This window comes from Arachis duranensis, chromosome 5 (assembly GCF_000817695.3).
Source record: "Arachis duranensis cultivar V14167 chromosome 5, aradu.V14167.gnm2.J7QH, whole genome shotgun sequence".
Lineage (NCBI taxonomy): Eukaryota > Viridiplantae > Streptophyta > Magnoliopsida > Fabales > Fabaceae > Arachis > Arachis duranensis.
In genome coordinates this window covers 16,479,056-16,491,446 of record NC_029776.3, presented here as the reverse complement: position 1 = coordinate 16,491,446, position 12,391 = coordinate 16,479,056, and the positions used below count along the sequence as shown (strand labels likewise).

The window sequence follows — 12,391 nt, the reverse complement described above, 5'->3', positions numbered from 1 at the left end:
CCAACCAAGCATTTCATCAAACACTTGGAAGGTACAAAAAAAAAGCATAGTAAATTGATAACAAGAATAGAATATAACTACAATTATTGCAAAGAATTAACAACAACAAGCAAGGAAATCACAACTATCATGAATTACCTCAAATTGCATTATTGGAAGAAAACAAAGGAACAACAATATATCCAAAACAAAATGAAGAATTACAATTATCAAAGCACATAACTAGAAAGGGAGAGATGAGGAGATTAAGAATTGATGAAAGAAAATTGAATCAAAGCATGAATTAAACCTAGATATAAGAAGAGAGATTGACCTAAACCTAATCCTAATTCTAGAGAGAAGTGAGAGCTTCTCTCTCTAGAAACTAGTTCTAACTACTTCTAAAACTAATTATCTATCTAATGATCCCCTAATTAGTCTATGGGTGTAAATGTATGTCAATCCCCTTCAATCCTTGGCTCTTATATGCATTTTGGCGCCAAAGTTGGTTGCTGAAAACTTCCAAAATCGCCAGGCACGTGTTATATTAATGAAGTCATGTGCCACCATCGGCGCGTGAGCGCACGGTACGCGTGCGCGTCCGTGTTCTGTTTCGCAATGTGCGTGCGAGCGCCTTGTGCGCGTGCGCGTGCATGACCTGGATCAATTCTTTGGCTTTTTGTGCTTCCCCCCACTTGTATGCTTCCTTCCTTGCTTCCTTTGATCTATGCCTAGCCTATTTCAACCTGAGATTACTAGCAAACACATCAAGGCATCTTATGGAATCAAAGAGAAACTAGAATTCATCAAAATAAGGCTCAAAAAGCATGTTTTTACACTTAAGCACGAATATGGGAGAGATAACAAAACCATGCTAATTCATAGGCTAAATGTGACAAAAGGCTATCAAGATATTCTGAATTCAATGCAAAACAAACCGTCAATTTGGAGTTTGTCAACTATCAAACCCATAGTTATCAGAACCGGATCGGACTGGCCGGTTCGACTGGAAAATCGGTGAATCGATAGTTCGACCGGTTTGGTTGGTAGATTAGACCGGACATGCATTCGAACCGATCAATGGTAGTCAAACTCGTTGAAAATCGGCCGGTTCATGCGCAGATCGAGCTAAACCTGCCGCGGGTCCACGGTGCACCTGCGGAATGCTGGATCATCGTAGGAGCTCCTACTAGCACCCAAAAACATTCAACATGGGTTTCGAACACAGGACCGCGCATAACCAGAGCCTCCCCTTGCCAATATGGCAAACTCGATTCTTACTAATAGGTATGACAAAATATAAATATATAACAAAACATAATAATTTTTTATTTTTTATTTTTATTTTTGTAAGTATGGATTTACATGGATACCAAACAAGTAACAACACATAGTATACAAATATATTGATATATTGATATTAATTATGTTACCTTTTATTTTTTATTTTTTTAAATTGAAAAAAATATTTTGTATTAATAATTAATTTATTATATCTTTTTACATTATAAATTATATCTAAGAATTGATATTTAATTGTTATTAATATATTTTTGAAAATATGCATTTAACTTTTAATTCTAATTTTATTTTTATAATTTTATATTTTTATTTAATTATGACCGAGTCAATCGGGTAAATCAGTGACCCACCGGTTGAACCAGTAACCCAGTGACCCAATCGTATGACTGGGTCAATTATCGGTTCGGTTCTGATAACTATGATCAAACCACTTCATCGCTGCTTTGGTTAACGTCGTCGGAAAAACTTTATATCGAGTTACATCGGACGCATCAGTTAGGTATATCCAACTCTTAAAATTGCTAAGATGGTGCCTTGAGTCAGTCATTCCATCATAGAGATCCATGTTAGGACTTTTGAAGTTCCTAAGAACTCTAGCTCGCATGATCTCTTTAATGAACATATTCTCTCCTCCAAGAGGGCTTTCCTTCCGATCAGCCCGAGTACCCCGACCTCTAAGGTCAGCCTCTAGTTTTCAGAGCTTTTCTTCCAGTTCTCTTCGGCATCGTACCTCCTTTTGCAAATCTTTATCCGCTTCTCTTTGTCATTCAATCTCTTGCTCAAGTTTCTTTAACCGACCATGGTGCCTGTGTTCAAGCCCCATGATCTTTGTTGGATGAGGGGTCCTCATCCTCGAGTGGATGAACTTCTGAGTAGATTCGCCACGGTGGAGGATTTTCCAATGTACCCTCTCCGTGGGAGCCACTCGCTCTTTCATGTCATGGAAGTATCCCGAGTGCTCGTTCATCGTTATGAGATTCTGGTTCTGATTCAAATTCCATGTGACTGTCTTCAAATTGATTGTTCACCATGATTGGGTGTAGACTTCTAGGTACCCGACAACGACGCCAATGTTTTGAGGGTTACCTGAAATAGGGTTGCTTTTGAGCCTGAACGTGAGGTTCATACTTCTGCTGATACCGAGGTGCCGCCGTTCGAGTTTCTTATGAGGAAGTGGGGGGTGGTACCTGCAAGGAACTCCGATATCTAAGTTAGCAAGGGTTCAAAGCAGGTTTTTTAGTAGATTGGATTCTGTATATACCTGAGAGTGTTAGTATATTTATAGTAAAATGGATAACCACCTTTTAGAGTAGTTTCACTTTTGATGGTGGATAGCCATTTCCCTTTTTTAGGGAAGTTGTTGAAATCTCTTTTTTAGATGAATAGGAGATATCTTTGAGAGTTAGTTTCTTATTTGAATAGATAAAATTGAACTCCTATCGTCACGTCCGACCTCTGTGAGGTCGGATAAGTGTAGGCGAGACAGAAACTCTTTGTTAAAGCCTAAATTTAATTTTAGACCAGTGTATGAACACTAATAAATATATTTATGAACACTAATCAATATATTATTGAATACACAAGATGAAATCTAAACATATTACAATTTTAATTATTTTAAATTTAAACATGTAATCTTTAACTAAGGAAACGAATGAATTGACCGACGAACAACTCAAAATGAATTACTTAAACCCTTATTATTATTATCCGAACCAAAATACATTCGAATTTTAAGTTGAACACTAAAGATAGTGTACTTGTTTTTATCTTTTTTTAAAACAAAAGTAGTATTACGAATTAATTTTAAAAATCTAAACTAAAATAATAAATTGTGAGTTAAATTTTGTTCTCTTTATTAGTACTTTTATTTATTTGTTTATTTGTTACCAACCACTTTAAGTTAGTTCTTTGTCTTTGCTTTTAGGTCAGCATGATATTTTTTTTATTCAAAAGATATTTTTTTTTTCAAAATTTTATGTTATACTTATACGACATTATAAAAATTTAATTTTTTTTACTAAAAATAGGAAGGCTTGAATTCGCGACTTTTTAAGTGAGTATGAAGAGACTGTCATTTGAGCTATAACTCATTGGCCATTATAAAATTTTAGTTAATTTTATACTTTTTAATTTATATATTTTTAAAATTTATGTTAACATATATTTATATTTTTGTATATTTATTTATAATTTTATATAATTTTTTTGTTATAATTTAATTATTACGATTAAAATATAATTAAATTTTTAAATTGAAATTTAAAATTTAAGGAATTCAAATTCTGATAAATTAATAAATAAGTAGAACAGTTCTTTTCATCTGCATGCACAAGGCAAAGTTCGAACTCTCGACATTTGCTTAAGCGGACAAATGAGCTGACCACTCGACTAACCCAAGTTGGTTAGAATTTTGGAGTTTATGAAGGGGTTCTATTAGAACACAAAAAGAGACAACAATATTGCCCAATAAGATTTACCTTTTTGTTGGGCTATTGAATTTACTTATTTGGGCGGGCCCAATTAAAACATGCTTCTTCGGATCAAGTTGCAGCTCTGCTTCTTCTCTCCCAATAGCTCCGGAGTCCGGACATAGTTATAAAAACGGACCGATCCGGCCAGTCGAATTGAAAAACCAGTGAACCGACCATGGCATCTATCTATAAACCATAGAAACCTCGTGGAGTCTATGCTGATATGGCATTTTCTCATTTTCTTGATTTTTTTTAAAATAAATATTTAGAAAGCAGCTGATTAGTCAAAGAGAGTTGGTAAAATCTTAATTTGCACTCTACTTTCACATCACTCTCAGTTCCAATCTTGTGTTTCTCTTCTTCACTTCACAAACCACTCCAGCCAAGGGTTTCCGATCAAAGAATCAAGAACCCTCCAAATATTCCCAGAATGTCAACCCTAACAGTAATACCACTCCATTTTCCAAACCCTTATCCAATCCTTGTGGTTCTTCATCTTCTCCTTCTCCTTCACCTGTTGTGAAGAAATCGTGCTCCAAGTCACAGAAGAAACCACAATCCTCGGCAGCAAAGGAGGGTGTTGTGAATTCCGTGAATTCCGTTCAGAAGAACAAGATCAGGCAGAGGAAGTTCGTTGTTGCAAAGAAGAATAAGAACAAGAAGTTCGAAGGGAGTGGTGGTGATGGTGATCAGGGTTCAAACTCAACGCTGTCGTTTTGTAAGTGCAAAGAGAGCAACAAGAACAACAAGTGTCTCTGTGTGGCTTACCAGAATCTCAGGAAGTCACAGGAAGAGTTCTTCAAGAACAAGCAAGCACAAGAACAAGAGCAAGATCAAGAAGATGGAGCTGCTGAGATTGAGAGAGTGATCATTGAAGAAGAACAACGACAACAACAAGAAGCCATAGGAGAGGATTGTGGTGGATTGGGGAATGTTGTTGATTTGGCTGTGAAGAGGAGGAGGGAGAAGTTGATGGACGAAGCAAGGAAGAGTGTTCCTGAAGCTGGGCCTGGCAAGGTGATGCATTTGGTCAAGGCATTTGAGAAGCTTCTGACTGTTTCCACCACTGGAAAGAAAGATCAGGATCAGGATCAAGTAGCCGAGGCGGTGCCGGCAGAAGAACAGGAGCAGCAAGAGAAAGAGGAGAATAAGGTGAAAAGAAAGGTTATGAGATGGGCACTGCCAGGGTTGCCACTTCCTAATGATGCAACTGAAATAACTCAGGAAGTGTCTGGTTGTTCTTCATTTTGCCCGCCACAGGCGATTCTCACATCCGAGAGCCTTGGCTTGGATCCGAAGGCTTCAGTTTCGTGTTCATGGGATAGCAGCCGTGGAAGGTTTGACAATAACTGATAACTACAATTCCAAAATTCTTGTTTGATATATAAATGATATACAGATGTGTGTGCAAAATGATATATATGTATCTATGTTATACTACTTATTTAATAGTAGCATTTATCTGTTTGTGTTGATGTTTGTTATACTTTTTATTCAAACTGCAGTGTATCTAACAGGACTTCTAATGGAGGTAGAAGAAGCAGAAGAAATGTAAGTCTTCTGGATGCTTACCTTTTTTGAGAAAAAAAATGAAGATTTGATTAAAATGAGAGTTTTCTAAATTTGAATTGAATGGATTTGCTTTTTTCAGAGTTTGGAATCAACTAGCACCTTTGGGGGAAGCAGGTGGAAGAAGAAGCAGCAGCTGAGAGTCACCAGCCAAAAACCATTCAAGCTAAGAACTGAGGTAATGCCTATTCTGATGCAACAAATTGATTGATTGAATCAATTTTCCATTGATTTTTGAATTGGATAATAACATGGATACTGTAATTCAATGCAGGAAAGGGGGAAGGTGAAAGAGGAAGAATTTGTGAAGAAGATACATGAAATGATGACAGAGGAAGAGAAGCAAAGGATACCAATAGCCCAAGGGCTTCCATGGACAACAGATGAACCTGAGGTGCCCATTTTGCTCTCAAAATCTTGTGTTCAGTTCACAACTCATACTTTTTCCATTTCAGTGACATGCTTGCATTTGCTGTATAGACTGTATTGAGTTACTCAACTATCTTCTATGCTAATATTTCAGTGTTTGGTAAAGCCTCCTGTCAAAGAAATCACACAGCCGATTGACCTGCAGCTTCACAGTGATGTGCGGGCAATGGATCATGCTGAGTTTGATCATCAGGTACCAACTCTTATTTTCATTTTGTTTAATTTTGCTTCATTAAGTGTAATATTGTGTCATGAGCAGCATCATTGTAAATTCTGGATCCATATTTCATAGATTTGTCGCTACTGCAAGCATCTTTCATTTTTAGAAAAATACAAATCGGTAGACAATAGAACACTGTTTGATAAATGTTGAACCATTCATGAATCATGTAGGTTGCAGAAAAATTGAGTTTGATTCTGGATCTCTGGTCGACTACTTCTTGCGGTCTCTCTACTCACCCAGTAGGACTGTAGGTTTCCACCCAATCGGCACCGGCGAAGGGTTCGGGCCGATGGATGGTGACGGTTACGGAGAATACGGGTTCATTGGTTCAACACTAACCAGGCTCCTCCTCCGTAGCTATGTGGTCACAAGCGAGGGTTTCGAGGAGTTTCGCCAGATGAGGTACCATACTTTTCATTGTGATCTGGATCTTGGTTGCTCCTCTCCTATTTTGATTCCCTTGCAATCCTATCTTAATTTGTCTTCAAATTTTTATTTTTCTCCCTTTTTATCATTTTTTCGGTTCTTTTGAATATAAGAGGTGGTGCTGAAGATGATACCAGAGAACAGTGATTTTCTATTTTTTTGTTGATTTTAATTGGCTATTTTCTGTTTTGGTTCTTTTTTCTTTTTCATGGTTGTCCCTTCCTATTTTGTGTTGCTTTGTTTACACTTATTTTCTTTTCAGTTATTGCTTAAATGAGAACTTATATGTGTGTCTTCAAGGTTTTCTTAAGTTTTGTTTTGATAAGAAACATTATTGAAACTTGTGTGTGGGTTGGTTATGCAAAGAAACATAAAATCTTTTTTTATTCAAACTTGCCCACCATGTGTTTGATATAAGCTCCCAATGATACCACTTCCTTGTTTTCTTGTCTACAATTACTACTTTAGGAAGATATATTGACTTAGAAATAATTTTATCGTTATTTTCTGCTTTGATTGTCAACAATGTAGCTTTTCTTTAACGATTTTACGCTCATTTAATTCAATCTTATAACTTGGTTGTTGTTTAATGCATGCTATGTATTTAAGGTGGTTGAAAAATTCCATTTCATTAAGGATATAGCACGTTGCTATTTGGATGGTTATAAAGGTTACAAAGTTTTTTTTTCTTGTCTACAATTATCAATGAGTGCAGCACTATTTAGGATTGTTTTGCTTTGCTAGATATATGATTGTGCTGTTGATTGTTATAATTTTAACTCTTTGACTTATGAAGCATATTAATGAGACCCACATGACATAATAAGAAATTTTTTGCCATTAAAAAATTAGATTATCTTTTTGTTTTTCATTAGCTTAGTTATTTCATTATGTGAAAAAACTATAAATGCTCATGTGTAATAAGAAGTTTCAATCATGGACAGTAGGTTAATTAAATTAGTCAAGGAGAGTGGGTAATGTACTCCTCTAAGTTGTGTCTCTGTCTTATTTCTCTTTCTTTCACAGCCAAGAATATCTGCCTTCAATGATGACTTCTTATCTCACTGCTTCATCTATTACAGAGAGGAACTTGAGGTCATTTCAGTGCTTCTATTTTTTCTGCTTCTGGTCACTTCTTTTTGTTTTTTTGAATTTTTTTAATTCACTTTTTTTTTAGTTTAAAATTGTTTTTATACGGTATTTAAAATTTGGGGACAGAATTGTAGTCTCTATTTGTGGCTTGATTTTTTTTTTTTTTTTTTTTTTTGTGACATTGAGAAATGAGAAACTGACATAAATAACAAAGCATTTTTTTTGTTTTAGAATTTTTTTGTAGTCACTGATGAGGTAGTATTTTGGATGTTTTGAGGTATGTATGTATAACTAACAGTATGCAGATGATTTTGATATGAATGGTAGTTTTTTATGTTAGAGTGTCATAGAACGTGGTGATGTGTGATTTGATTAATGTGTAAGTGATTCGTTGACCTACTCTATTTGATTGGTCTATTCTTTATTGAAAATACTGTTGTTTCGTGTAGATGATGAAGTTTTTCTTAGTATCTTAGGTCAGATGTAGGGGTTTCTATAGTATGAACAAGTTTAGTCTATATATATATATATATATTAGTGTGATACTGGGTTTTGTGTCATGAGATACAACGATGTGATATAAGTGGGTAGTGAAGTTTTATATGGATTGAGGATGTGAGTTGGGTGATCTAATTAGATATAGCCATATAGGAATAATTTGTTATACTGTTGCGGATTGTGTATGATGTTGGTTTTGATTGGATAGTTTTTTCTGTGTCGTGTGTTTCCATGCTCGGTTATGTATTTTAGTGTAAGTGTAGTTTTTTCTCTCCATTCTTGATCGGATTTGAATTCAAAAAGTTCACCCCTTGGTTTTCTCTATAAAAGGATGCTTTATGTTGCACTTCTAATGCATTGAGCTGGTGATCTTTTACATTAATCTGATTTCTTTGCTATAGTGACTTGTTGTATTTGTTTTGTTTTCTTGTTTTTGGGTTTCAATGTCTCTTCCTTATCCATAAATGTTGAAAGCCAAATTACTATAGAATTCCTGAAATGGTCTTTCATTGGATTTCTGCTTTTGGTATTCTTTAGTTAACATTTCAACTATGAAATTCATACTCAAATAATATATTATGTTAAAATTTTTAACATGCTGAAAGTAAATATATTTGTTTCTGTTTTAAGAGCCGAAAAAGGGTTTGGATAGACTTGAGTTGGTTCAAAACTTAAAGGATGCTTCATTTAGTTTATCTTTAAATGTGGTATAAAAGGGAAAGGGTATGGTTTTGAAAAAATGTTTAGGTTGCTGATTTCAAGAACTTTATGCTGATTAGTATGACATCCTGCCTAATAAAAAATATATGGAGCTAACACAATGTAAATTGCTTTTACTAAATGCTTTCCTATGTTAACATAACATTGTACCTTGTCTGCCCTAATCGAAAACAGGATTTTCAAATAGAAAGACACACTATTAAACTGAAGTTGAAGATGACTCAAAATGAAAGAATTTTAAAATTGTGTATATGCTTCTAATCCCTATCTGAATCACTGAATCTTGATATTGGTTGTGATTTGTTGATATTGGAAGTGTTTATGAATTTTGATGTTGGTACTTTTCTTTATAAAGTGGTTGATTGATTGATTGATAAAATATCAAGAAATTTTAGTCAAATAAAGTAGGTGAGCCAATTTGTGCACGAGTCAAGGAGAGTAGTTGTGATGTACTTAGGTAACTTGTGTCCTACTCCTTTCTTTTCTGGTTTTTCAATTTTCGTTTGATTTAAAAACTCATTTCTTTTTTAGTCAGAAGCCATTCAAAATAGTTGGGATAACCTAATGTCTACTGTTATCGTGACATCATCGGTGAGTGATTTGGTGTGAATGAGGTGTTGTCATGATTTTTAGTCATACATGTATCAATCTGTAATTTCATTGCAAGATCCATGTTATTAGTTCATGAATGGTAGTTTATATGTTGAATTCCATTTATGCAGAATTTTGCTCATTTATACGTTCTAGAATGTATTTTTTAACAATTACTTTTTCAATATATCTATGCATAACTAGCAACATCATGAATTCTTCACCGAGATGGATTTTTCTCCCACTTTGAATTTTTCTTCAAAAAGAAAAAATGAATTCGTTGTGTTTAGGTGGGGGAAGTGATTCTCTTACCTGATTTTCAGTGGGATCTCACATGGAAAATCAGATTTTGGTGGTTTGGTGGGTGAAATGACATTATTTGCTATAACAAATAGTATTCTTTCTTGATTTTCAGTGTGCTCTCACATGGAAAATTAGATTTTGGTGGTTTGGTGGGAGAAATGATGTCATATTCTATAATAAATAGTACTATCATCTATTATTCTGTTAAAAAAAATATTTGGTCAATGAGAATAGTTACTCTAACTTGTGGCCTACTCTCACTCCCACAGTCCCGCTCTCCTTTTTCATTTTTCTTTTCTTATTATTACTCCATGACATAAAAGAATGTGAGAAGAAGATTTGTGTGATTGGCGATTGAAGGGAAGATGAACGGAAGAGGTAGACGGAGATCTGGTGTGCTTGGGTGCAACACCAGCGGAGCACTTCTAATAGCGTGAGTTTATTTTTTGCTGCTCCCATTCAAGTAAATTTTTTTAAGCATTTTTCTATGCTCGAGGTTATTGCCGAAGTCATTGTCTTGGATCTTAACTGTTTGGAATTAGTTTGCTTTTATTAGTTTTGCTATTCATGGTGGATAATTCTTAATTGCTTAAATTGAGGAAGTTGGTTTGTTTTTCATAATGGTTATGCTGCACTATCTCATTATTGTTTGTCTTGCAGTTTTGTGATTTTGCTTTATGAATGGTAATATATTTTAGAGGCATGCACTTATGTTTAGGTGTGGTAGATATCCATGGATCTACTAAGAATGGACATACCAATTTAAATATATATCTACCTGAAAGATCATCTTCATCTACTAAGAATGGACATACCAATTCGAATCTTTAGTATTGATGATAAAAAAATACTACATACTTAACAATACTAGATGATTTTGTTTGTACGTAGTTAGTAGTAGTTGGTTACTTGGTTTTGTTTTTCAATTCTTGATATATAGGAAAAGGATATAGTACAAAAATGAAGTTAGTTTTGTGAATTTTAATTCGAACAAGTGTGTAAAAAAAATAAGTTGTTTCTTGAATTGATAGTGAAGGTTTATTTAAATTGTTTTGCATTGATTCAATTTTATGCAAACTCCCCTTTGTAAACTGTAATCCAAACACACACTAAGCAGATTCTATTTTGGCAGGTAAGCTTCCTTTATCACTTCAAAAAGTGTGACTTGCTATATGTTAATACCTTTAGTTCTCCTAATGCAGCTTGGTTAGTTTCTTCTTATTCATATGTTTATCTCATATAGATATGTTGACTTTTGGTTAGTTCAAAACAATGCAAATGATGTATGTTTTATGTGATCTTTTGTTCCTTCTTTAAATTAGGCACCTTTCAACTATAATCTTCTGTTTTTTTAACGGTTATTTCTGAAATTTTTTATTATTAAACAATTAGTTGATAATATTATTGTAAATTTAATTAAAGGATTATGTATACTGATATTTTAATGATTTACCTTTGTGAATTTTAATTATTTTCTTTAAATTAAGAAATTTTCTTTGAAATGTGTGCTAGACTTTTTGATAAGAAATACACGTGTTTTTTAATAGTTCTACGCTCACAAATCTCCAAAGGAGGTGAGATTAGGTTTACAGCAAAAAATACAAGTGTATTTTAAGTGATATTATTTAGATAATAATATACATGCAAGTATTATTTATAGTAATACTATTTTTTTCTTTTATTGATTCCTTTTTATGACACCTAAATGGATGTAATCATTGCATGAAGATGCAGGTTTTTCTGGTTACTTGAGTTGCTTTTAAGGCCATGGCTTCTTCTTGGAGTCCAAAGCATGAGAAGATGCAGAAGAACTTGAGTACAAAGTTAGCTGTGGCAATAAGAAGTGTTCAATGGAGTTATGACATTTTATGTTCACCTTCAACAACCCAAGATGGGTAATCAATTTAAAAACAAAAACTTTTTAGAATACAAAAAACAATTCCACTTTTCTCTCATGATATGAAGTTTCTGTTTTGGTAATTTTGATTCTTTTGAGTCTTGTGTATATGATGATCATTGTGTTCCGTTAGTTTCATGAAGAGGTTGTCTTTTCAGAACTTTGAAACATACATAAGGCTTTCGTTACGCAGAAAAAGAAACATGTTATTCATACTTCATTTAGTTTACGACTTCATCAGCCTTTAAGAATTAGCATGTAAGTACTTCTGTCTTGGATCCAACTTTCTGCCTGTTTTATGTAATTAAACTTTCAGTGGGTTACACCATTGATGATAGCAAGGCCCCTATATTTGATTTGTTATTATAATCTATTTAATCTTTCTTTATGATGCTATGGTTTTCGAATTTTTCCCTCCCATTTGATCCTATGTCTCCATGTTCCATTATCTTTTCTTTATAATTTGAAGTCGAGGTCATTGTCTCTTGACAATACTGATAAAACATCCATGGGGTCACTGATATTTGGTGCAGTCATATAATATCATTTTTTTTTTCAATTTGATGAGTATAACTACACAAGTGTTGTATAGTTAAATGGATGAAACTTTGGTGGTCTTGTATAAAAATTATATCAATTATTCTCTTTTATTCTTACATTTACTAGTGCATTTATTTTTGTATTACTTTGATATCTATACTCTTTTGGATTCGTCTTTGTGCTTTTTACTCTATTGACAAAAATGATTTCAAGTCTTTAGGAATGGTGATTTTTTGGCAATTTGTTTGGTATAAAGAATGGTTGCGTATGCCTATTTTCAATGTTTGTTAATAGCTCTTATTATATTTTAAACTCAGCTAAACTTCATAATTTCTGGCAAATATTTTG

At 33.8% G+C, this 12,391-nt stretch overlaps 1 protein-coding gene across 1 annotated transcript; it reads left to right on the top strand.

The window, feature by feature from the left end:
* Nucleotides 1–4,064: 4,064 nt before the first annotated feature.
* Nucleotides 4,065–11,891, top strand: LOC107488337 (microtubule-destabilizing protein 60-like; the record flags this gene model as incomplete). Its single annotated transcript, XM_016109067.3, has 10 exons — nt 4,065–5,092; nt 5,261–5,306; nt 5,407–5,502; nt 5,599–5,718; nt 5,848–5,946; nt 6,147–6,378; nt 7,429–7,497; nt 9,930–10,039; nt 10,739–10,812; nt 11,341–11,891. Coding segments are annotated over 6 exons (1,470 nt in total), but the record flags the coding sequence as incomplete, so codon positions are not given.
* Nucleotides 11,892–12,391: the final 500 nt, after the last annotated feature.